General features: G+C 38.1%; 1 protein-coding gene across 1 annotated transcript; it reads right to left on the reverse strand.

Moving 5' to 3' along the window:
• Positions 1–416: 416 nt before the first annotated feature.
• LOC138611574 (calponin homology domain-containing protein DDB_G0272472-like) lies at positions 417–25,846 on the reverse strand. Its single transcript, XM_069684753.1, has 49 exons — positions 25,786–25,846; positions 20,434–20,480; positions 20,274–20,300; positions 20,092–20,151; positions 19,774–19,827; positions 19,388–19,468; positions 19,082–19,141; positions 18,939–18,995; positions 18,781–18,846; positions 17,836–17,913; positions 17,204–17,254; positions 16,214–16,321; positions 15,845–15,916; positions 15,702–15,755; positions 15,341–15,403; positions 15,193–15,255; positions 14,976–15,041; positions 14,790–14,852; positions 14,604–14,675; positions 13,855–13,923; positions 13,233–13,307; positions 13,034–13,093; positions 12,813–12,869; positions 12,319–12,387; positions 11,859–11,927; positions 11,362–11,427; positions 11,200–11,271; positions 10,993–11,049; positions 10,840–10,908; positions 10,690–10,749; positions 10,536–10,604; positions 10,363–10,434; positions 9,916–9,981; positions 9,468–9,539; positions 9,223–9,288; positions 8,882–8,950; positions 8,714–8,785; positions 8,565–8,636; positions 8,361–8,423; positions 7,398–7,445; positions 7,262–7,318; positions 6,990–7,061; positions 6,772–6,816; positions 6,435–6,497; positions 5,731–5,805; positions 5,407–5,446; positions 5,171–5,222; positions 4,493–4,907; positions 417–3,367 (listed from the first exon to the last, which is right to left on the reverse strand). The coding sequence occupies exons 2-49, from the start codon at positions 20,473–20,475 to the stop codon at positions 1,688–1,690; spliced, it is 5,028 nt and encodes a 1,675-aa protein (XP_069540854.1). The 5' UTR covers positions 20,476–20,480; positions 25,786–25,846; the 3' UTR covers positions 417–1,687.
• Positions 25,847–26,518: the final 672 nt, after the last annotated feature.

A 26,518-nucleotide genomic window follows, 5' to 3' on the forward strand; every position in this document is an offset into this window, starting at 1 on the left:
GACATATCACAAGCCAATGAAGGCCCTTCATTAATCATAAATTAAAATTTTAGAATTAACAAATGATCAAGTTAACGACTACTTTTTGCTGACCATGCAGTTTCCAAGCTTTTATTTCTTCCAAAGCCTGTATATTATTATTTTGTCTCTATACTAAATCCAATTTCCCCTCAGGGGTTAATAAAGTAATCCATCTATCTATCTATCCATCTATTGCAAATTAATACACTCCATTTGGTATAGATAACTATCATTATCAACATTTTTTCCCTTTGTTTTGTTGAAAGGCAGCAACGTTGTTCTTCTATCTATTGTAGGAATGCAAACAGCTATATATTGCGACATCTAAGATTTAAACATAAATATTGTAACAAAAAGGAGCAGAAGTAAAAGAGCCCAAACAGCTTTACGTTCCAATATCTCTAATAATTTATTTGATCAATAAGAAACCAGCACCATAGAAAAGAATATTTATAAAAATACATACAGTCAAAATAGAAAAATATCAGACAACGGACAAATCGAGCCATGGCACAAAATTCCAGAAACATAAAGCGATTGCATGAAGGACATGAGAAAGATAACAGCAGGTTAAAGTGCACTGAGTGTAAAATGGTCAGTAACAGCGGATCTTTAAGGGAAAAAAAGAGCATATAATTACAATAACTATCATTATTATCTTCGTACATTTCCCAGGGGACGCACACATTGTTCTTTTGAGTGGAATAAAAGCACCACTCAACACAAAACACACACAGTACGTCTGTAACAAAGGCACATTATGGATTTAAACAGCCAACCCAGTTTTACCCTGAAACACCAGGACTATAGATAGTAACAGACACCATGTAAGAACATGTTTCACAAACACATGTTCAGGTTTTGAATATATATTTAAAAGGTGTTATATCTATCACATCAATAAATCACAATTATAAAGCATTTACAACATAACAACATACTAGCAGCCTCTTCCAGAAAAAAAAGAGCTTCAGCTTTAAAAAGTAAAAAATGTCAGACTCTAACTGTCGCTAATTATTTGGTTTGTAGTGGTAGTACTCGTGATAGTGGTAGTAAAGACCCTGTCAGTATATGCAGCTTAACGTCACTGCTTTATGCAAGATTTGATTGGCTATATTATTGTAAGGTCGCCGTCAAAGAGTGCTGCAGGAATTATGTCATTTTGGCGGGCCCATTGTTGTCAGCGTATCCCTGGGCGCCTTGATAAACAGCCAATGAGAGTTAACATTGCATTTTTGATGATTGCACGAAGAAGCTCTGATTTCAATGTGAGTCTCCCCGTACATGTAACGACACTTTGCAGATACACAGATTGCAACAGCTGTGATTGGTCCTTTTGGTAGCTTCCGTGCGAGGTCACAAGTATAAATGCTCACAACAGCACAGGCTCCTTACCCAGGCTATGGAACAGCCTCTGTGTAACTTGAACACACAAGTATAAATCAGGCTTTAGATTTCAACTTTAATGACCCAAACAACCTCTGAAGTGTCTGTATATCAGGCATCGTACAATACAAACCTACTGACTTCAGCATTAGGGTCCCTGAGGTGCAAAAAGATGTCAGTTCCAGGTGTCAGGACTCGTCCCTGCAGCTCCCTATCGTTCACTTCAGTTGGACTTTAAATGTTTAACCCTTTGTTGTGATAACTGCTTCTTAGTGTAAGACTAAATATACAATCCGTCTTCCATCAGCGCGTTTGTTCGTGACCGAGATCCCCGATGGCTGTGTCTATGCTCTCTGTCTCTCTCACTCCCTCTCCTCTCCCTGTCCTCTCTCCTCTTCACCTTCTCCTCCTCCTTCTCTTCTTCCCTCCCTTCATCCCCCGCTCTCTCAAACTTCCTTCTCGCACTATCAATCCTGCTCCCTCGCTTGTCTTCTCCCCTCTCCTTCTGGTCATCTGACCCTCTCCTGTGGTGACTCCTCTTTGAGCCGGGCTCCTCTCTGCCGCTCCTCCACTCTCTCTCCGAGTGCTCCCTCCTCGATGATGCCGTCTCGTGGCTTCGATGCGACTCTCTCTTCAAGTGATCCTCCCTTTTTGCTTCTTTCTCCGTCTCTCTCTTCTCTTCTCTACTTTTTGTCACCTCGGCTCTCCAGTCCCTCACTCCTCTCTCCTCCTCTGTCCTCCTCCAGCTCTCCGTCCTGCTGCTGCTGCTATCGGTGTCTTTAGCTTCATGCTTGCTTGCTCTCTCTCTCCTGTGGGGTCCGTCTTTGTCACTCCTGCTGCTATGCCTCCTTGTCGTACTCCCACTGTCTTTATTCACAGATTTCAACTCAGGCTTTATCTCTTCTTCATCATCTTTGCTGCTCTTTTTCCTCTCGCTTCCCTTCTCTGTCTTTACTCTCTCAGAGTATGCTTCACTTTGACTTTCTCGTTTGGAATTGCCTGATCTGATCTTTGTTTCGTCATGTTCTTTACCAGTTTTAGTTTTCTCTTTCTCCTCGTCCTCTTTGGTCTTATCTCTCTTGCTCTCATGTTTTTCTTTCCCTGCTGTAATTCGGTTCTCAGTTTCCTTGTCCTTCTTCTGTCCTTTCTGAGATTTTTCTTTTGGAACTTCCTCTTTGACAGCCTCATTTTTCTGCTCCTTCATCTCATCAGAAGTCTCCTCTAATTCTAACTCCACCTTGCCTTCTGCCTTCTTATCTTCCTCCTCCTCCTTTTTCTCCTTCTTGCTTTTCAGATGTTCCTTCTCCATCTCTTTCATCTTCTTCTGCTCCTCCTCCATCTCTTTCTTTTTCTTCTGCTCCTCCTCCATCTCTTCCTTCTTCTTCTGCTCCTCCTCCATCTCTTTCTTTTTCTTCTGCTCCTCCTCGACCCTCTTGTCCAGTTTCTCCTCCATGAGGTCCAGCTCCTGCTCCAGCTCGGCCAGCTTCTTTGGATCCGACTCGAAATCGTCGTCGACTTCCACCTCCACTTCCTCAATCTCCTCGAACTCCTCCACCTCGATGCCATCCATGGTCTTCTGCAGCTGCGTCTTCACCTTGTTCAGCTCCAGGAGGCCGTCCTGAAGTTCTTTACACACGTCCCTAATCTTTCTGGCAAACTTAGTTTTGGCGCCCTTGCGGAGCTCGTGGGAGTCTTTGGCGAGGAAGAAAACATCCAGCGCCAGGAAGAGGGCCGACATGACTCCTGTGGTGACGCTGATGGCAGAGGCAGCTTTAGCAGCGCCGCCGGCAGCACCTAAAACCTGCACTGTGCTGATGAGCTTATCGGTGTTGATCATCAGGGCTTTCCCAGCACGGCCGCCCTCCTTCATCACATGCTTCAGGTTGTGGTTCATAGCCTTTTTGGCAGCGCTCTCAGAGTATTTCTCAAAGTCCCACTCCTGCAGGGTGTCCATACCGGCCTAAAATAGACACAGAGACATCAAAAACATATCTTTATTAATATATGTATTTGCAGGGACAACACTTAATTTGAAGATAATCCTTCTATTTGTAAATGACTTATTTAGTGGCTTTATTTTACAGTTTTACTAGAATTAAGTTTATTTCAAATACAAAACTGAGAATAAAATAATGTATATTCTAAAATTATTACCTTATTCTTATCCGAAATATTTTTAGTAGAACAATTCATTCTTAAAAGTAGACCATCTTCGAGGATGAAAAATACAAAGTCAGCCATACAGAATCATTTTATCATATTAAAGGTCTAACTATAGTTCAGTCAGGAACACTCTCATCATAGATCTAACCATTTATTGCAAAATGGAAATAGTTATGTTTGGCGCTGATGGCTCCACTCTTCAGTTGCATGCTATGGCTTTCCAGGGAGCGCAATGCAAAAAAAAAACCCTGGCTACACAGAGTAGGCAAAAGGCTTACAATGTTACAAGTTCATTTAGCAGATGCTTTTGTCCAAAGCAACATACATCTGAGAGACAATACAACACAAGCAAGGATCAAGACAGCTCTTTAGCCAGCAGCAGCAGCATCAGTGGTGTGCGTGCAGCATTGTTGTAGCAGGGATGAGTAAGAAGGAAGTTTATCTAAAGGGACCGCCTTGTTGTAAGAAGCGGCTGTGATTGGTGTGTTACTGATTAGGAACAATGATTCAATCAGCAGGCTGAGGTGTATCATGACTTCCGTGTCCTGCATGAACTAACGCAAAGCTTCATTTATCACAACTATACTTAAAATTGGATGCAAAATGACCTTATTTTATAAAACAAAAACCTTTACTTAAAGTTGACAGGTAATTTAAGTTGATCAGTTGATGGACGCAAAATATTATTTGAAGATGACAAAACATTTTAAATTGACATGATTCAACTATAGTTTTGTTTTATCGTATTTTTAAACATTTTCATTGCTTTATGCTTTTGCCTACGAGACTTAAACTAGGTAAAGATCTTAACTTACTATGAACTAATGAAACTGAAATATGGTCACTTTGTTTATATTACAATAAAAAATACCTTTGATAAACCTTTCGAGGAGAAAAACTACTTCAAATCAATCCTCCTTACCTGCACGAACTCCAAAATCTCCCTGATGTCTTTGATCTCCTCCTGGTAGCCTTGGATCATCTTCTCCAGCTTCTTTCGGTCCATGTTGGAGTGAACGGTGTCTGTGATATTGGCTGTCGCTGAGGTGATGCTGCCCGCTGTCGCTACACCTATCCCTACTGCCGTGACAATAATCGATGCCCCGAAAGTGAACGGAGCCAGAATGAGCCCTGTGATTGTTGCCACGCTGCCGGCGACGCTGGCCACCCCCCCACCCACTGCAATAGACACAGTTTTCTTGTGGAATTGATCTGCAGCGTCAGCCAGGGCCAAAAGCTCCAGGATGCGATGCTGTAAGGATGCCCCCCGCTGGTTAAAGAGACGCACAAACAGACGGGCAGCCATGTAGACACGATCAGCTGCCTGCTCTATCGCCCTGCAGAGACAGAGGAGAGATGGTTTGTTCGTTGGGTGCTTGTAATATATTTATCATTTGGAACCCACATTTTAAACTTCAACAACAAGGCTTCTGCAGGATTTACCAACTTAAAGCTTGATAGAAAACCAGTAGGGGCAATGTAACCAATTAGCATAATTAAATACAGAAATAATTCTACTGTAAAAAATGTCCTCTGTATGCAAAAAATAATATCTTCTGGGTAAAAGTAGAACAAAAGTTATTTTAGAAAAGAAACTCACATTTGCTCATCCTCTTCCTGGAAATTGGATGTCTCATTCCACTCTGCCCAACCTGGAAACCAGCAGCAGACATTATACTATTAACATGTATAGATATGATATCAAACAATGTTGTTTAAGTGCAGGTTTTTAATGACTTTACATAAAAGAAACTATTATTTTTACTCTTTCTTAAGTGTCAGTAGTAATTCTCCAATACAGACAAAACAAATATGAAGGAATACAATCACACAAACCTTTGACTGTGTTCCACCACTCCATCAGCTCATCATGCTCCTGAAAACAGAGACTTGTTTCAATGAAAAGACAAACTAGAGTCTCAGTTGTAGATATGAAGTAAAACATTTAAAAACACAAGGGAGTGAGAGCTGTCAATCAAACCCTGGACTCTTAAAACTCTGGCCTTTTAAAATTTGAACTGCTAATAAATCCATCAGCTGGTCAGGAACTAATCAGGAAGAAATCTTATAAAACATTTGTACAATCTGTGTTTTGTATACATTTAAAAGCTGGATCAAATAAACATAGCAACATGTGTGAAGGTGAAGGTAAAAACAAACCTCCTCAGCTTTCAGACGGTCTTGATCAGTGGGGTAAGCTGCCATCTCCACAGTCTCGACCTCGACTGAGCCCTCCTACAAAAACAAGCCAAACAACATCTTTGTGACAAAATTCGTCTTAAACAGGAGTTACAAAGGGTATCGGAAACTGTATTCACAACCATTCTCTCTGTGTGTTGGCATCATACTGACACCAATTCTCCACATTTGACATGATAAAAAAACAATGGATTTATTATTATACTCCTGTAACCACTATCACACACTAAGATGTCTTAATGTCTGTCTTTTTGTCCCGTGATTATCACTGGTCATGATTGTCTGAAATATACAGTATTTCTAACATTTTCTTTTTGTCCGCTCTGAAATATACAAAAGGAGCTGCACATTATTTTAGATTTAATACCCTTTTCATTCACGTAAACATTTTATCCGTCCTTGATTTTCTCAGATGTGCTTCTGAACCTTAGTCTCTTTTTGTCAAGCAAGGACTGACTTTTGCTTTTCACTTATTTAACTGTTGCTTGCTGGATTGGATAAATATTTCATGAGAAGTCATATCTATAAACGACAGGCTAATGTAACAAGACAATATCAAATAGATGTTTAGCGTCATGATGAAGGCTCATTTTTTGGAAATGTTTAACCTACTAAAATGTTTTTTTTTCTTCTGTTAATCTACTTTATAACATCATGATTCTAACCGGTGCTGGGTTCAGGTCCTGCAGCTCAACAGCCTCTTCAATAAGAGGCATCTTCTCTGAATTCTGTGGAGGAAAGAACGAACCATTAATGTCACTTACTCAGCAAAAAGCTCATCTGAGAACTTTAAGAGAATAAGAAAGCAGTAAACCAGTTAAGGAATTATAAATTATAAAGGCGACAAGGCATTTTTGAGACTGTCCAGGCCTCTTGCAAGCTAATAAAAGCAGTCCCAATAAGACACTTGGACTGTAAGTAAAGTCAATCAATCAAAAATAAAACAAAATGGAATATGTTCAGCATGTTCATGTCTTTAAATGACACCAGATAAATTTGTACCTTCTGCATTTTGGGAAGAGTTTTCTTCACTCTGAATGACACAACCTGAGAAACACACAAGAAAAGGAGGGTTGCTCGATGAGAGACATCACAAGGTTAGAGGTCAAGCTGGAGTATTGAGAGAAAAATAATCTCAAGGTTTGATGCCATGTTTGGATACAGTAAACAGTCATTTAAACCACCTAGTGGTGCACTTATATTGAACAACAACTCCATACTCGTCTTTTTTTCTTGATGGTTCTTCTGCGTTTCAGCCCGCCTCCCTCTGGTGGCTCCATGTCCTCACTTTCCTGCACATGAAGACAGATAGTAGAGATAATTGTTTAAGGAATGCATGTATTCATGATCCAGGAGTTTATAAACTGCTGAATATTCTTTCCCCTTGTTAACTACTACATATATTGCTCCAGGAACTACTGATTGTACAGCTCAAACAAATGCTAATAAAACACATTTTATGCCTATTTTATGAGTGCTTATAATGTCATACCTGATGTTCAAGAGTTTTGTTCCTCCTGAACCTCCCGGCAAACCCTCCTTTTCTCTCCTGACAGAAACAAACATAAACATTTAGTAAAATAATCAAAAGCTGCAAAATATTCTGGTTCAATCAAACAGAATCTCACCTTTGTGGTGCCCTCAGAAAGATTATCGTTACTGGCTGTCAGTTCATCCTTTAAAATACAAAAACAAACAAAAACAAGAACTGTCTTATAAGAAGGAAATGAGGTTCAACACAGTCAACAACTTGTTCAGATGTTTGTGTTAAAGGAATGACATTTGAAATATTTCCTGGCAGTGAATTTAGAGAAAGGAACGCTCTGCACACTTTGGTTCGATAATTAATTAACCCTAATTCTCTTTTTTCAGGCTCTTTAATCAGATTTTTTTCAGTTCCGATTTTGTCTTGTAACGATTACAAATATAAGACAATCCAGACAAAATGATCATTGTGCCTCATTCCATTTTTCAATAATGCTAGTTTTGTCTTGTGCTTTTTGTCTTTTGTCCCACATTTTAAGCCAGAACAAATATTATTGTTGTTCTCTAGGTCTCCCACGTTTTCTCCTTGCTATATCCAATTCTATTAATATTGATGCTGCTTGTCTACCACCTCTTTTGCAGGTTTGCAATCTACCATCAGCCTGAATCCATGTGAATGCAGCATGAATAAAAGCAAGATTGTTCAATTCAGTTCAATTTAGCCCAGATGATTGAGATAAAAAAATCCTGAACTCCATATTAACTCAAATATTTTGCCGTAATAAAGCAGTCCTAACTCAGAAGTTTAAAAGTATTTATAAAAGTCTAGATAATTCTGTTGTTAATGTTTGCTGGCAGAGAATCTAGTTAACTTCATAAAAATTTGTCCTCATGACAAAATAAAAAGCTAATCTTCAATTAAATATTCAAAAACTTCACTGGACTGAAATGCTTTTGTGTTTTTGGCCTTGGACTCTTGTTCTGATGGTTACTGTCCCTGAAAAGTTTTCAAATGATTTCTGGTAAGTGCACTGGCCCTGTTGCCAACAGTATTACATTGCTCAACAAGTTACCAAGTGCATCGACAAACTGCGTGTAGCTCTCACCTCTGCTGTTTCTGTGAGGCTGTCGCAGCTGCCGTACAGCTCCTTTGAGTTCCTGAGAGGATCCTGGAAAACAAGAAAGAACTTTATGTCAGCAGTCAGTAATGTTTTAGCTAGCTATGGGTATGTAAATGATACATTTCACGGCAACCTAACAGCCAATTTGTTTGACATACCACACAAAAACAAAGGAGTTAATTTCATTACCTTCGTAGCGACGGAGCGTGGAGATGGTTTGGGAGACTTTTTAAAGATCCCTGCCAGTCCTCCCGTCTTCTCCTGAAACATTCACTCTCTAATTAATAATTATTGAGACGGACCAGAGTTTCAATAAAGACGATCAGACAACATTCTACCTTTGATGTTGATGCTTCCAACAGATTTTCATTACTTCCAAATAACTTCCTGTCCTCACTTGGGTCTAATTCCTGAACACAAACACAACAGAAAATAAAAGATTAAAAACACTGACATGCATGCAAAGTTTGAAGTATAAACGTAATGTTAAAGGGTTAGTACTGTACATCATCTGTTGTGTTGCCCTCTGCTGCTTTTGGAGTTTTCTTAAACATGCCACTGAAAATACTTTTCTCCTGAAAACAGAGATTAGAGACACAACCTGTGTAAGAAGCAGTCAAACCTACATCAAGAGTATTACATGTCATAGTTAACTGTTTATTTGAATTGAATACATTTTTAAGATCAGGCTGAAAATATAAACACTGAAAAATAATGTAAAGTTTGTTATTTAACTGTTCAAAAAACCTCTGCTCCGTATCCAAGTGCATGTAAATGAACTGATTAATATGTTATAGTGGTGACGTTCCCTTTCTGGTTCAAAAACCAACATTTGTCAACACGGTACCTTGGTGTTTCCAGTTTCAGACAGACTGTCATTACTTGCTGTCAGCTCCTTCTGCTCGTCCTTATCCTTAAACACAGTTAATAACATTTAATATTTAATGTTAAATGCTTGTTCATAGAGAGCAAAGTTAAACCAGAGTCAAATTACTTGTATGTATACAAACCTGGCCAATAAAGCTGATTCTGACTCTAATAAATATGAACAACAACAGCGACCACAGACAGTGATGCAAAACAATAGCTCACCTCTGCAGCTGCATCATCTCCAGATGCTTTGGGTGCTTTCTTGCGGAGTCCACTGAACAGCCCGCCTTTCTCCTGATGAGTGTAAAAGCAGGTTGAGTGCACAGTTACAGATGGAAAGAGTTACAATACAGTTAAGAACACTTATCTCGCTTGGCTTGTGACGACTCCATAGTCGGCTCAAGTCGTATCTAGAACTACTCTCAGCATGATAGCTAACCATGTCTTAAAGGTAACAGTCAGTTTATTCTTTACATTCAAGGCAAATGATGGGATAATTTCAGCACACCGTTAAAGAAAATCAAGTTGCAGTCTCTTGAGACACGCTACAGATTGTGTAGTTAACCTTGGACTTACAGCTGTCAAAGTAACATTTTTGTTTTCTGTAACAATAATGGTGCCTAGGACTGTAAAGACAGAGGTGCTTTGAGTGTGTGTGGTTGACAGTGACCTCGTCAAACAGGTTGTCAATGCTGGATGATCTTTTGAAGATGCCGCCCAGCCCTCCTTTTTTCTCCTAAAACACAGATTTCTTGAGTGAATGAAGTGAAAACATTCAAAGACAATGACTAAAATAAATCAAGAGTCAATATTAAACTTCTTCCCAAGTTCACAGTGAATACGACCTTTTTGTAATCTCAAAGGTTATGACATGTAAACCGATAATGAGGGATTAAGGTAACTTTTCAGGAAATGCACAAAGGTGGTGAAGAAGGAGGTGCCATGTATTAACACAATACATGACACTGGGTTTTTTTTCAGATTTGAATGCAGCCGACCGCAATGCAAAACAGGCTCAAAAACAGGGAAGGACAAACAATGAATCATCTCATAAAATCTTATCTCTGCTCGGGTTTCAGTTCATGTTGACGAAAGAGGTTTTAAGAGACGGTGGTACCTTGGGGACGGTGGCGTCAGACAGATTCTCACAGCTACCAGATAACTGCTTTTCACTTTTCACCTCCAGATTCTGACATCAATGAAGAAAACAGTAACATTCAAAATCTAATCCCCATCAAAAAAACAGCAAATTTAACGTCTAATATAAACCAGTTATTCTTATTACAGTACCTTGTCTGCTGCAGCGCCCTCTGCTGGTTTCTGCGGCTTCTTAAACATGTTGCTGAAAATATTTTTCTCCTGAAAATGATTCTTTGTCAGTGAACACTTCCTCCTCAAGACATTTTATTTACAAGTTTCTGTGATGTTATAAAGCAGTGCTCACCTTAGTGTTATTACTCTCAGCCAGGTCGTCATTGCTAGCCGACAGCTCTTTCTCTGTCTCCTGAAACATAGAAGGACATTTATGTTTTCTACAGGTGAAATTGCGCTTTAGTTTAGAAACTCAATATTCTTCCAGGAAGCACTCATTCACCGGTGACTCTGTCCTTTCTCCTTTGGGGGTCTTTTTGCGGAGCCCGCTGAACAACCCGCCAGCTTTTTCCTGATGAAACAGATACAGAAAAGGCTTCAGGACGAGCTGAGAGAGTTTGTTAAAAAGGCTCATCTTGTACTTAAACTCACTGACCTGCTTGTTCTCAGAGTTGTCATTACTGGCTGAGAGCTCTTTGTCAGATGACTCGTCCTGTAAAAAGTAAAAGGATGATTTAAGGTTTAACCAACAGTATAAATCATCAAAAAAGCCGTATTAGTATCCCTCAAATGTTGGGTTTAGACATAAGAAGATAATGAGTTGGATATTATGATAAATGAACCTGACAAATGACACTTTTACCTCTTCCGACTGAGCACCTTCTGCAGGTTTTTGAGCCTTCTTGAATATTCCACCAAATATTCCGATTTTTTCCTAAAACGAACATATTCACACAATGAGTTCTCTCTTTTTTCCCTCACGTTTTATAGGACTTTCTCTAAATGATCCATGAAAAAACCTCACCTGAGTGCTGTTCTCAGACAGAGCTTCACTGCTGCCTGACAGCTCGTTGTCTTTTAGCCGCTTTTCCTGAGAAAAGATCAAAACAATTAGAACCTATTGCACACTACAAACCTCTTACATTTCATCAATTACAATCAGCAGTATACACATGAAAGTCTGTTTGTGTTTAAGAATATTAGTGTATATGTGAGCAAAGTTGTGTAAGGCCTTTTGTGGCTCCAGAAGGAGCTGCACAAAGTCTGAGAAACTGCCCCCAGTGATGTCACTGGAGTCAGCATCAGTTTAGGCTGATCACTACGAAATGAAAATAAATTAGGGATGTTCCATTTTGATGGTGAGTTTTTGTTTCCGGGGGGACACCTTGCATTTACCAGAAACAGGTTTACTCGGATTCAAACCAGTAGCCCGCTGGTCACAAGCATATGAGCCTGACAGTTCATCCAAACTCAAAACTCTAGATCAAATGGTGAGATCGTATGGGAGAAGAGCCTTCTTACTTCCTCTGTGGGAGGACTGTCGGCGGGTTTGGACTTCTTGAACAATCCACTGAATGCATTTACTTTCTCCTGAAACACAGATGAAGTTACTTAGTTTATACTTTACACTTGGTAATATTGAAGCTGATATCCAAGATATTTTTGCCTTTTGTGCTTGAAAACAATTGAATCTTTTAAACAGCTAATTGATTATGTGGTTGTAAAATTGTTATCTGCCAATCAACTTTATCGTTTTAGTAAAACTATCCTACAAAACAAAGATGATGAACTGGCAGAATCTTCTCCTCTGTGCCGCATTTTTTACTGATTTCCCCTTGGGTTAAATTTCAGGAGGTATGTGCTGAACTGTTTAGTGCAAAAAACTCTTGGTATCATTTATCGATGGAAGCTGGAAGAAGACGTCATCAAAAATACATCATCTACCCCTTTCAAATAATGTGAATAACAGACAATGACTGACCTTTGTGTTGGCTGTCTCAGACAGGCTGTCACTGCTGGCTGAAAGCTCTTTCTGTGCCGACAGATTCTCCTATAAAATAATTAAAAGTGTCAGAGACAGAGAGCAACAGAGAGGGAGAGATACAAGAAATTAATCGTGCTTAAATATTTAAATAAAAAGTAACGTCTGTCCTCCTGGACTGCAGCATTTTAACACTTTGGAAGACAAACAGTAACATGAATTATACTGTATTCATTATGTAGATTTTGTTTTGACCTTTGACCTTTGATCTGTTTTTATGTTTGTTTATAAATGCACTCTTTTCTACTTTGTTAGTACTGCACAGCAATTTCCATAAATAAAGTTGTATCATATCTTATTTATATTAAAACCCTCTGGGTCTCATGACGTGTACCTTTGTTGTGAGACAAATTGAAACTTCAGCATAATACAGTAACAGTTTACAGTCTGTTCAGTGTCACATGAAATCTACTGTTGTGTTTGAGAAGCTGTACCTCTCCAGATGTCTTTGGAGTCTTTCTGAGCAGCCCGCTGAACAAACCGCCTTTCTCCTAAAGGACAGCCACAATGTTAAAGCATACCGACCCATTATTTCTCGAATTTCAAAATTAGGAACCTTGTCTTCCACCCACGGAGTAACAGATATTTTAGCTCTGGTCATGGTGACTCATGTAGTTTCAGTGGGAGGATCTGTCACATCCATTATAAGACTCACCTTGTTCTCCGACAGGCTGTCAGTGCTGGCAGAGAGCTCACTGTGTAAAGACTCTGCACCCTAAAGACAACAAAAATGTTACCAAACCTGACATTGAAACTGGATATCGGAAAAAAAAAAGAGGTAGAAGTAGATAATCATGGGATCTTGTTTACATCTGCAAAGATCTGATAACAGAGCAGCAAAGTGATATTTTTACCTCCTCCAGTCGCGGCCCTTCTGACGGTTTGGGGGATTTCTTGAACATGCCACTGAAAACGTTTCCTTTTTCCTGCTACAGAAAGAAAATAAAGAAATTAATTTCATTGCTTTGGACAAGAAGATTCCCTCTGGTGTTAAGCTACTTTAACATGTTTACATAAACATATTTTGGGGTGTGGTAGGGTCAGAAAAGGAGAAGTATTATTTCTTTTTGCTTAATGGACTGCAGTGTGATTGATGGATTGGAAGAGCCCCATAGTCACATTTTAATTCCTTTTTTTTCCCCTTATGTGTGCCCCATGGACTTTAATAAACTCACTTCTCTGTAGCAGGATGTTATTTTCAACTTCCTGATCAGTAGTTTTTATCTACCTTAACCAGTTTTGAGTTAAGGCAGATAAAAATCTTTATAATTGGTGTGGATGAGATATATTTCTCTCAAAAATACTGGAAACAATGTGACAATGGTAAACATAAAGCACCATTAGGCATCCATAACTTTTGCTCATGCTCGTTGCATTCCTAATATGACATTTTGAGCATTAGAGTGAAAATTTACTTGAAAAGTGTCATTCATTCATTCATTCATTCAAGATCTAGATTTTCTTCCAGTCTCTTACTTTAGAGGGATTGTTCTCAGACAGAGTCTCATTACTGTCTGATGGGTCCGTTTGCAGCAACTGTTTATCCTGAAACAAGAAAACAAATAGTTATAATCTTTAATTGGTTTACATTTCGACAATCAACGATGATACACACAGTTAGTTAAAAGCTGCAGCATGTTTGGTTTGGTGTTCAGGTTCAATTTAGACAATAAGAAAGATATGTTTTAGGCAACCACATAGTGAGGATAGTACAAAAATGCACAATAAATGACAATGTATCAAAAAAAGAAAAGTAAAAGTTGTAATGGATTCAAAAATTTCTCTGTTTTCTATACTGTATAGAAAGCTGAGTTCTCTTGACTGTAGCCGTGCCGACAGCACGAATAAATACAGCGTAGTATCCTGTCAGCCAAAAGACTGTAAAATGTATCCTTGATATAACATCGTCTGAACTCATATTTTGGGATGCCATTTTTCCTCTTTGTAGTGTAGTTTCGTAGCAGTTAAATGCAGGCAAAGACTACACATTCAAGCAGAAATAGTCTGTAGTTCTTTCTGGCCACTAACTTTTTCAAATGAAAGAGCTGGTGGTCTGAACAACACATTTTTCAGCTGCACCCAAGCAACACAGAGGACAACGGCAACAACTAAAGGCAATTTCCATACTATACACCTACTCAGGTAGATGGAGATTAAGCTGAAACTCGGTGAACAATCTCTTTAATAGGTTCACAGCATACACATCTTTGACCAGAAATATGTACCTGCTCCGATGTTCCCTCTCCAGGAATCTTGGGAGACTTTCGGAGGATCCCGCTGAAGAATCCTCCTTTTTCCTGGTGACATCAGACAGATGAATTCACACTGTCAGCTACTGTTACATAATTGGAATAATGATAGTGCCGCAGTTATAATCCAGTCACTTCACAGCTGAATACCTCTGAGCTCACCTTTGAGTTTTCAGACAGATTATCGTTGCTGCCCGACAGATCATCATGAAGAGACTGCTGGTCCTGAAACACAGAATGACCTGCTTCAGTATGACCATCGAGTCATGGGGTTACACTAAAGATTTGTAGTTTTTGTTTGAAGACATAAAGCTGCTATGTTTAAGGTATTTTTTCCATCTTAATTACCTCATCAGCAGCTTCTGATGGTTTCGGAGACTTCTTGAACATCCCGCTGAATATTCCTCCTTTTACCTGAAACAACAGCATACATATGCTCGTCATGGAAGATTTATTTTGGTCAAGGGCAGGTCAATGGGGGGCCTTTTTCAGGGCTTTCTACAAGCCTGTGTGTACAATGTAACTAAAGACAACTTAAGGATTACTGTGACAGAAAGCAGCTCACCTTGTTTTCAGACAGACTGTCACTGCTGGCAGACAGTTCACTGTCATGTGTTTTCAGATTCTCCTGAAACACCAACGGATATGATTAAAAAAAACAAACATGAACCTTTAACTATATTCAAGTTCTTTTAACTATTTTTGTCACTCACCTCATTCTCATCTGTTGCTTTATTTGTTTTTTTAAGGATGCCGGAGAAAAAGTTTCCCCTTTCCTGTAAGAAATGTACAGTTCAGCCAATAAAGATGATTCTTCTTTGTTTGTAAAATGCAATTACATATACACAAAACACATAACCAACAAAAAACTGCTGAAAATGTATTCATTTATCCCCAAAATAATCAACCTTTTAAATTATCTTCACAGGTATTTGAGGCACACAAGTCACACAAGTTGTATAACAGCTGCTGGATGTTCAAACACGAACAGATCTAACATAGCAGGAGACTTTTGGATTCTAAATAAAAAAACTAAAATATATGCCAGGTCGTGTAGTGACGTGCAACACTTACGCTTTTCTCCTCTGCTTCTTCTGTCTCTTCAGCATCACTGTCTGCTTTGCTGACCTGCCAATGAGGAGAACAATGAGTAAGACGATGAGAGACTAGAGGTGTAAATTGAATGGCCAGAAAATGAGCAGAGGAGCTGAATGTACTGTTAGAGCGGGAGAAGTTGGTCTCTCTTTGGGAGTTTTCCGGAACATTCCAGCAAGAAGAGCTCCAATTTCCTAAAGGAACGATGAAAAAAAAAAATTATTGCTTTTAATATACATGTGGCTTCCCCAGAGACAACATATTTCTGAGGTATATATTGTGCAGTAATAAGAAATATAAATGGTGGTTTTCATTTGTAGATTTTAAAAAAGAAAATGCCTCTTTGTTGTGCTCACTTACTTATGCAGCACAACAAAGACTGTATAATGATTTTCTTTGTTTGCAAAAAAACAGAAGTGCTTTGTTAACGGTACCAGGGGGAGTCAAAGCGGTCATTGTATCTTAATGTACTGTTACTGTTATTCTCTCACTTGTTTGGGTTCTGCATTCTTTTCCTGCTTGTTCTTTTCTGCAGGTTGTTCCTTTTCTGAGCCAGCTTCCTCCGCGCTCTGTCGTTCTGCACTCGGCTCTCTGCTGGCCTGAGAGAAGAGTCAACAACCTTCAGCACAATATCATTATCCTCATTTTGTTCAGGATTAAACATCCTTCTGTGACGTGGCAACTCGTGTCTAAAATCTACAGCTCATTTATGAAGACACCAGGTTAAATAAACAATGATGTGGAATTTCAGGCGGAACGTAAGATTTCTTGAAGGTCAATATTACAACATTTTAGATAACTTTGCTGTTAAGTGAAATTCAACAATTTAAAATATTTTAAAAAAACATTTCTGATAGAAAACAAGTGAGACTAAACCAAAAAATAAATAATTTGAAAGACAAAACAGGACAGAGGCAAAAAATACCCCAGAATGCATCACTTAATAATACAATTATGTCATTTGTCAAGATTCAAGAGGCAGGTTTTTCCACACGAACAGTGAGTTAATCTCTCTATTTTTGGGGGAGCCCTTTAGGCCTTTATTAGTGAGTAAACAGCAGAGAGATGACAAAAAGTCCTTTCATCTTACTGCTGACATGTCACGGTCAATAAATCCCAAAAACAGCAGGACACCCCGACAGTCAGAAAAACATACAGGCACTTTGCTCTACTCTGTTCCCGGTAGAATGGCAATAAAGTAAATGTTAGTTGTTTAAGATCTCTAGTGCAGAGACGCACTTCCTTATTCTATTTAACATTCATTCAAAAACTGATCGAAACACAAACATGGATTCCTCCAGGCAGCATTTGTTATCAGAATGCATCTCTTCCACCACACCAACACATTTGAATATCTTTTTTTAATCACCATCACCAGCAGCACAAAAACAACATGACTTCCTATGAAAGTCACGAGTGGAAGCTTTAAAACCCTGCAGCCACCACCAGCAACAAACACCACACCAGACGGTGCCTCGTACCTTTGGTGACGACTTGATTTGCAAACCTTTCAATTTTTCCTTCAGACCAACCTGTCAATCACAGTCACATGTCATAAACCAGCTGACATTAAAAAATGGACAGAGGTGAAGATTACAAGGTACTTGCACCTTACTTCTGTTTATCCATTTTATACACCTTTACACTTGTACTCTGCTGTATCTCAGAGGCAAATATGGTACTTTCTACTCCACTATATTTATTTATCTGACTATTTTAGTGACTTTTCAGATAACAAATCTTTAATGCCCTTCTTTTCCATTGAAAATAAACCCTCCTATTTTGGTGCTTTTATGTTTTCTTATACTCTTAAGTCAATTTAAGCTAAAATTGTTTGTTCCAGCTTGATTGTCTGGAAAATGCATCGTCACAAAGCTGAAAACAGGGCTGATGAAGCTCATGAACATTGATGTATTGCGGATTTAAATGCTAAACAGTAGAGTAATATCAATCGAAAACACATCAAAAATAAAAGTGTATGTAAAACACTGTAAGAAACTATCATACTGCACAATGAAGTTTCTGTATGTACTATTATTGTTGTGGCAATACTTCCAGCACTGACAGTGTAACACACGCATGAACCAACAAACACAAATACACAAAGCCGTACGTGTTTGCTGCCAGGAGCCTGTTTAGCCGGGGCATCATCAGTTTGTTCCTTTTTGTCGAGGTCGTGGATCACATAACTCTGAGGAGGAAAGAAAAAATCAAGTTAACACTCAATCTAGTGTGCTGGAAACATTGTATGTTTTACGTAAATTACTGGTGCACTTATGTTGCATGTGTGTACACACCCACACACACCTGTATGACACCTGTCTGTACAACAAACCTGTTTAGCTGAGGCTCTGTCAGTTTGTGAAACACTTACACACACTTTTTATTCATTCTTCATTTTCTATGTGAATTTTAAGTTCTTAACTGTATATCTTTTTAGTGATGTTTCTAGTGAAGGCAATTTTGCAGTACCCCAAGAGTAAGCTTAATTTTGAGGGCATATAACCTTTAAAAATGTCAATGCCACTTCTCAAAACAGGAAAACTGGCTCTGCCTGACTACCGGTCAGTCCATGAGAGACAACTGGGGTGTGGAGCCCAGTGCATCCTTGTCATAGCTAATCATATCCAACTACTGTACCTAACCTTTCTCTGCCCTTCTTGTGCAAATACCTTGCTAGCTTTAGCTTGTGAAAGACTCAAATCATGCACACAGTTCACACAGGTAGACAAGCATGCAAGGCCGGTTATATAATTATTTGGTCCAAAGAAAATAATTGGATGGACTTTTTACAGGCCTGCATCAGCCACAGAGACGTACGCATTAATTTAAGCAAACTTAACTCAGTAGAAGTCATAAAAAGTCCCCAAAAATGTGTCTTGTTTTTCTTCTGAGGGGTTAAGGTGGTATAATTTACTCAAAAGGTGTTCAGATGTAAGAAAACAAAACTACAAAACTCACCTACTCCAAAGCAATAAACCAGTTCAATCCCATCAAAATGACAGTAAATCAATAATTATTGATGCCTGCTATGTAATTAACAGTGTGCTTTTCTTACAGTGAACGTAGGCGGTTTCTCTTTTTGGCTCCGCTTAAACATCCCTGTCAGAGCGGACTGATTACTCTACAACAAACAAAGCATAAAGAGGAAATATTATATACTGACTATGAATTAGGTCAGAGGTGGCGGCTATTACATTTTTAAAGTTGAAATACCTGTTTGAAGTCAGCTTCATCTCCAGCAACTTCTGATTGGTTATTTTCTCTGGAGTTCTGATCAGGAAGAGGAAGCAACTTTTAAAAACAAGCAGGGAGGAACATGACATTCAATTGTGTGTGTGTGTGTGTGTGTATGTTACCTGCGTGTCCTCAGCTTGCTCCCTCTTGCGTTGGCTGTGCCTAGTGATGGCGTTTAGTTCCTACACATATACAGAAAAAGCCCCCAGGGGAACAATAACAAAGAACAGGAAAGAAACGTGAAACCTCCTGTAGCTCCGGGTGATTCTTTACTGTAAACTCTTCTCACAGTAAACTGCCGACTACAAAGGTTTCAGATTGACATGAATTTCTATGACACAAAACAAACACATGTTCACAAAAGAAATTATAGAAACATTTTCCGTAAGGAAACTGAATTCTGACTGCACTGTTTGGGTGTACTGTACCTTTTCTGTAGGTCTGAGTGGAACCACTGGAGTTTCAGATGATTTCTCTTTTGTGTCTCTTTGTGTCAAGTTTCCATTTGCCTGATACAGTTGGAAAAAGCAGGAAAACATAATGTACAAAGTTTATGAAGACAACAGTAGCTAAATATCATTTTCATAGTACTCATAAAGAGGGTTTTTGAGAAGCAATGCCAATGCATGACTTGCAAAATATGAGCGTTTTTGCAGTATTTTGCAACTAACAATTATTCTCCCCCTAGCAGCAAAGGGGAGTACTCCATTTGTAAAGGTGTAGAGGTCCTGATGCACACATGCATGTCACATATAGTCCCCTGCCCACCTTTAATGTCTCATGTCTCAAACATATACACATATACAGTGCGTACCTCATTAATCGCTCTTGCTGCTCTTTTCACCCTGAATTGTGTGTGACTCAGCTCCTGCATCCAAAACAAGACATTGTTATTAAAAAAGTTGAGCCTCTTTTCAAATCAAAGCTCATATTCTAAAAAGGTACAAAGGTCCTCTTTATTTTCTAACCACATTAGCATTTTGTTTTTCGTAACTTAGCATTGTACACAGAGCAATGCAGGATTAACAGCATGTATAAAGAAACTACTGGTGTATCTTTTCCAGGTAAGCCGTTTCGATGTAGTTTGATGATCTGTGTGTATCAACCAAAGATATAAAGATGCAGGACTTACAGAGTCTACAGGTCGTTGAGGCACCAAAGGACTCGGTTTCTCTTGGTCATTTCTTTTCACCTGCAAAAATAAAAACTTGGCTATAACATCCAGAAGTCATACATTAAAAAAACTATTCATGCCACCATACAAACACACAATAAACTTTGTCACATAGCTTATCAAAGTTGGGTTTACAGTACCTCAGAGGGTTTTGGAAAAGGCTGAGGCTGAGGACACAGAAGAAAATACGACACATTTATGAGTGTATTTTATATATGATACATTTGAATTTGTTTTGCTTTCCAAAACACACTTTACAATATTCAGTCTGTGCTGTGCATTAGATGATTGTTTTCTCACCGGCTTGGGTTTCTTTTTGACTTCTGGCTTCATCATATCCATCCTGTCTGTAAGAGTGACACAGACAGATTAAGTGTAAACAGGACCAGTAGCAGGTTTGTGATCAAAGCATGTACACCTTGAACGCCTCTTTAAATGGCAACAGGACCAGAGGGAAGTAAGAGACTTTCACCAACTTCCTAGAAAACCTTTTCGACATGCCAAGAAAAACTGATGTATTTAATAACACTGATAATGCCTGCATACCTCACAGGTCAGTGAATGTGTACCAATTCCATACTACTTACTTACAGTATATAAAGCATACTGTTTTTACAAGAAATCACTGTAGATTAAAGTTTTGTACAAACCTCTAGTATAAATTTTACATGAACTGTAAGTCGTAATAAAAACTGGGAAACTGTCATTTCTGAAAAACTTCTACATATCCAGCAAATAATACTGAAATTGATGGTAATATCTTTATCTACACAAATATGTATTTTTAAGAATCACACCACAAACTCATTATGTGAAGTTGTCTGTGGAAGTGAAAGCTTCTTAGTCTTTAACATGGGACTCTTCTCCATCTTTACCATTCATTCAATGTGAGGTGAAAGCAGCGTGAAGGAGAGAGCATTTAAGATTTAAAGCTTGTTTTTCATTTAACAAGACCCTGTCCTCGAGCTCCTTCACCACAATTTCCTGTAGCTGTGAGCAGTTAAAAACAGCGCTCTGGGGTTGTGCATTCCTGCTGGATAAAAGGTACTGTGAGGAGATTTTAACTGGTTATGAAACTGACTAAAATTACAACTGATGCTTCTCAATGACCTACAGAAGCAAACAAGACTATCGGCAAAGAAAGGTTGACTATTTATATATAGTTAATTTGAATGTCTTTTACCACCGACACAAAGCCCTTTACAGTTTGCACACGGAACCTTTGTTTACCTTTTCTCTGCAAATTTCACAGTAAATAATACATGAGATATTTAAAAGGAAGTAGGGCAAATTAATTTGTTAGAGAGCCACACATGCATGTTCAGGACAGGATCAGCAAAGAGATAAGAAGATGAGACGTAGTGCTTTGTCCACAGATGCAGTAGTAGTATTCAGACCTTTTCACGAGCAAATATTTTAACATGTCATAAGACGAAAAGCACATGTGCAATAACAGTAGCTGCCAGTATTGTGGAAGTTTATGCTGACAGTGGCGCACGCTGTCAGGGCTTTCTGTAACCTAAATGTAACTGATCCATCTGTTCCTTTACTGCTCTGACAAGTCAAACTGTCTCTAGAGGCCCTCGAGGTACAAGATCTCTACTTAGAGGGAGTACTGATCAAGACGACACTACAATGGATTTCACATTTAAAAAAACTTCACACATATAATAAAAAACAACACATGGCAGGTAGTAAAAGAAGAGTCACTTAAGTCAGGGATTACGTAAAGCAGTAAGAAGTTTCCTTCAGGCAGTTTGTAAAAGCGTTCTAAGGTATTGAAAAAAAGTGAGTTGTGGTAAACTGGGTCATATCGTGACCCAGTTTACCACTGCTTTTCAAAACTTGTGCCATTTTTCTGGTAAAAGACTTTGTCTTTTAATTTTTTTAATTTTACAAGCGGTTAGGGAGCAACTGAATGCACCACTAATTTCCTCTGGGAGGACAAGAAACTTGCAGGAGCTGCAATCTTTTAGAGGATCCAGTTTTCAAAGAGTAGAAACATCACATTGTGATTATTATTTTGTTCACATCACAATAGTAAAATGTTAAGGTGTTAAAGCATAGAGCCTTTATCAGAGACTTTGAAGTATACATGTTCAACTCAGTAATATATGCAAGGGCAGGGCTGATAGACAGCTGAGAGTTGGTCTCAATTATTAAGATGTCAATCACTTTTATCATCCAATGGTTCCAGATGCAGGGACCACTTTCAAGTTCAATCTGACTTAAACCTCATTTAAATACAATACACAGATGTTTTTAAATATGATAAATTATTGCTGATTTTGGTCTCTTCATGGGGTTTGTTTTTAATATCAAAAAGACAAATTATTTCTCTAAAACATGAATGCCATGTCAAGTCATGCGTTGTTTAAATACATATTAAACATGTACTCCATTCTTGCTATTACAAAATTTTAAAGGTGTAGGGGGTATGTTTACTTTTATGTTTCATTAGTCTGAATTACCTACTCCAGTAAATCTGAGTCAGCAGACTTGTGGGCAATTTGTGACCCTCTAAACCTTTTAGTGATCTATTCAAGGACTCACCTATATTTATTTTCTCTTTTCTCTGACTTGAGTGGGCAATTATTGCAAACTTACTCCTACATATATCTGTTTACAATGTGCCAGCAAATCCAAAGTTATCTCTCTGTTTATCAGTGGTCAAACAAGTTCGTGGATCCCTTACTCCAGCAGAATATCAAAAGAAAACTTGAGCTGGGAACACTGCATGAGTAATTGATTATGGTTTAAGTTTAAAAACAAATTTAATATTTTTTATTATTGTGGTCTTCTGTGATAGTAAAATAAAAATATTTGGCTCTTTAATGACTGTTTAGACCCATGGTTCTCAACTGGTGGCTCGGGATCCAAAAGTGGGTCGCTGAGCTGTTTTCAGTGGGTCACAGTAGTGTACTTTATTCCCACTCCATGCATACACTGATTGGGTAATCCCAGCTACAGTTAACTTTACATTCTTGAAACTTGATGAGCCCTACAGTAGTTGCATTTATGTCGCACTTTTTTAATTTATTTCTTTTGAAAAAAGGTTAATTGAATGAATTGTACAGAGAATATATTCCTCACACTGCGACCTGCTGGTCATTTTGGTTGACTATTATTAGGGGTGCAGAAAATAATCGATAGTTAAGCAAAAATACATTATCTTTTGTCTAAGGTTTGCACTTACATTATTGTATCAAATATAAAAGCTACCTAATCTTGAACACGTTTTACTGTGCTTTAATGTCATATATTAATTTGCCACTGCGGTTTTCTTAGCACACAGCAGACTGGGGTAAATCCTGAAATAATCACCCCTTTGTAACAAATGGGGAAGTGGTTGTGAATCGGGAATCAGTTTGATTTGAGAATCGATTTTGGGTCAAGTCATGACCTTAAGAATCGATATTGAATCGAAATGTGACATAATGATAGATTCACACCCGTAACTATCATCCTGTTAAGCTTACATACTGTGATGTTTTGTTCCATCTCAGGTTCAAACTCAATTTTTCATTAAATAAATTTGACTGGTTGAAAGATTTAAGAAATTTGGGTCGCTACTTGTCATTAAGGAGGAGGTGGTGGGTCCTGAGTCGAGACCAGTTAAGATGGTTTAACAATACAAGACATTTGAATGTGTCCTCTTGAATTTTGGGAAATGTATGCAAAGCATTTATTACTAAGAAATTACTTTTTTAGCTAATGTGATTCATAATTTAATAAAATAATATATATAACTATTAGCTAAAGCCCTAAATGCCACAAATCAGAAAGGTAAACATGTATTCAAAAGTACTCCAGTATCAGCATCATACTGTACTTAGCAGTTCATTTGAGCCATCATATTTACAGGCATATCATCATATTTTCTTGCAATTTTTTACCGGACAGTTTTACTTTTTACCAGCAGTGTGCAGTTAACTGCTGACTCCGTAGAGATTGAGTAAAGTTACCTATCTAAAAATTACCTACTTGTAATTCAGAAGAACAAGTAACTCTAAGTATGAATACAGGAAGAAATACATGTCACAGTTGCAATGGTCAGGCACGACACGAGCATTTAGAGAAGTACCACAGTACACATTTCCTAAAACTAACGTCAGCCGGGTGTAACGAACTCCGCTTTAAGTTACAGTTTCTAACGTTAGCTTACAGGCTTTAAACTTTTAGCTCGCGCTAGCTAACCGTTAAAAAGCTTAAAATGCACTCGTCAATTAAACGAACGGTCAATTATATATCATAAACGTCAAAAGCTCTGAATCTAAGACACGCTGATGTCAGACTTTCACCTACCGAGATTTGAAGGGGCTGCTGAGAAACTTCACATTCAGTTTTAACCAAAATATATCAAAGCAGACAGCAGAGACGGCTCCCTCACTGTCACGACATTCTCAAGAGTTTTAAAACTTCACCACACCCGCACAACAACATCTGCACGCACGAGGCGTTCAGGAGCTTATCCGAAGCTCCGAAATCACAGTTCTTAGGTCACATCCGACTCAAGTGCTTTGGTTTGTTTTAGTTATTTACAGTTTAGGTTTGGATTTATTTACATAACATTGGTGCATGAAAATGGCTTTGCATACTTGTTGCTGAATAGTATATAATTTCCTCACACATTACGACAAAAATATCATTATATTTTTTTCTCTAAATATGAAATAATCGTACTGATAAAATACAAAAATTAATATATCTTTTAATTTTCCCTTTAATTTTTTATCTATGTCTAAATTCCTCATTTCTATTCCTATTTCTTTCCCCCAACTATGTATATATGATTTATTTTATTCTTTATGTGCAATATGCACATTTATTTAACATTGAGCATCTATGGCACATGAATTACTTTTGAAATTTGAAGATTATATATCTTCTTATCTTACTTTATTGTTTGGTAAGATTTAGATTTAGATCAAGTTCTTGCATTATTTTAAGACAATGTAAAAATGTCTCTCGGTTTTATTTATAAAATGCTATATTTGAGAAATGTGGCCTATTTAACAAAATGAAATAAAAATTGGAACCATTTATTGAATATTCTTCAAACAAAAGTAGCAAAAAAGAAATTGTATCATTCCTATTTCAGAACTTAAACACATACATCATATTGGAACTAGTATAAATACGTTTTATATAACCAGCCCTAGTGTTAACATCCTGTTTCATCAGGAAATATGTCAAACTACCAATGCCTTGCGTTAGAGGGAAGCATTTGCAATGTGACTTTGAAAACAATATAGTGGGCAAAATGCAAAAATATGTTACACATAAAAATGAAGCATAAACAATTATTTAATTAGCCTACATTAAAGCAAAGCAAAACGTACAAATCCCTGTTAATGCAGCTTCCTTCATTGCCAATACATCTCAACTACTAAACTTTCTATCTCTTGTTGCCATGTTTCTCTGTTTATTTACCCCCAGATTACGTAGTTCAAATATGTCCGACACCACCCAAAGGCAACATTAGTTACAGGTCGCACAAAGCATCTTAAACGAACCTAAACACGCCCTGAGAGCTTCTCTTTGCTCCTCACTATAAAACGACTTCCTGCTCCATAAAACATCCCAGTCACTAAAACTCCATCGGAGAATTGTTCCGAGAAGAAAAGCAAAATCAGGAGTCCACTATCTCACCTGTTTTTTTCAGTAGGAGAGGATGAGAGATCTGAAACCTTTGTCCGACTTTGTGATTGCTGAGGTCTCACCTGGGAGTTGGGGCGTGGCCAGTCTGGGGTTTACCTGTTTCTGTGGGAGTGGAAGAAACTTGATTCCCAGCCGGTGTGACTCTGAGTCATCAGTTTCACAAGCGTTAACAGCATATCAACAAAAACCCAAATGTGATGGAAGCAGTTCCAAAAATAGAAAAAGAAAACTACAGTAATTATTACAGGACCCTGAACTAGTCACAAGGTGAGCTCATACTGACTCATACTTTATGGTGAACATAAAAATAGAAATACTGATGACATAAGAATATATTTTCTCAGGTCAATTTTTTTTTGTTGTGACTGAAAATAGTGAAAGATCCCAGATATCCCCACAATGTTTATCATCTGTAACAGTCTTCCTTTTTTTCCAAATGTTTGGATTTCTTTATCCAGTGCACCTATCAATAATATCAGTTATCTTGTATCTTGTATGCAAAATTATGCACTGTATTTATTAGAAATTAAAACAGTTAAAATTTAAGGAGCAAAATAAATAAATCCCTTTTTTTCATTTCATTTCACTCTGCTGCAGCGATGTGGACATGTACTCCTCAGGGTGTTTTAAGTACACTGTGACATCACTGCTTGGTGTGGTCAGTACACGTTGACATCACAGTTGGGTGCAGTTACAAGTGTAACCAGGTGCACGTCAAACTTGA

The sequence above is a fragment of the Semicossyphus pulcher genome, unplaced genomic scaffold (genome assembly GCF_022749685.1).
Source record: "Semicossyphus pulcher isolate SPU_LCO1_2020_fin unplaced genomic scaffold, fSemPul1.0.p SCAF_7, whole genome shotgun sequence".
NCBI classification, from domain to species: domain Eukaryota; kingdom Metazoa; phylum Chordata; class Actinopteri; order Labriformes; family Labridae; genus Semicossyphus; species Semicossyphus pulcher.

Coding starts and splice junctions, on each gene's coding strand:
- LOC138611574 (XM_069684753.1), bottom strand. CDS start 20,475: ATGGATATGATGAAGCCAGAAGTCAAAAAGAAACCCAAGCCG. Junction 9,982..10,362: donor CTGACGCCACCGTCCCCAAG/GTACCACCGTCT, acceptor TCTGTGTTTTAG/GAGAAAAAAGGAGGGCTGGG. Junction 4,908..5,170: donor CAGGAAGAGGATGAGCAAAT/GTGAGTTTCTTT, acceptor CTGTCTCTGCAG/GGCGATAGAGCAGGCAGCTG.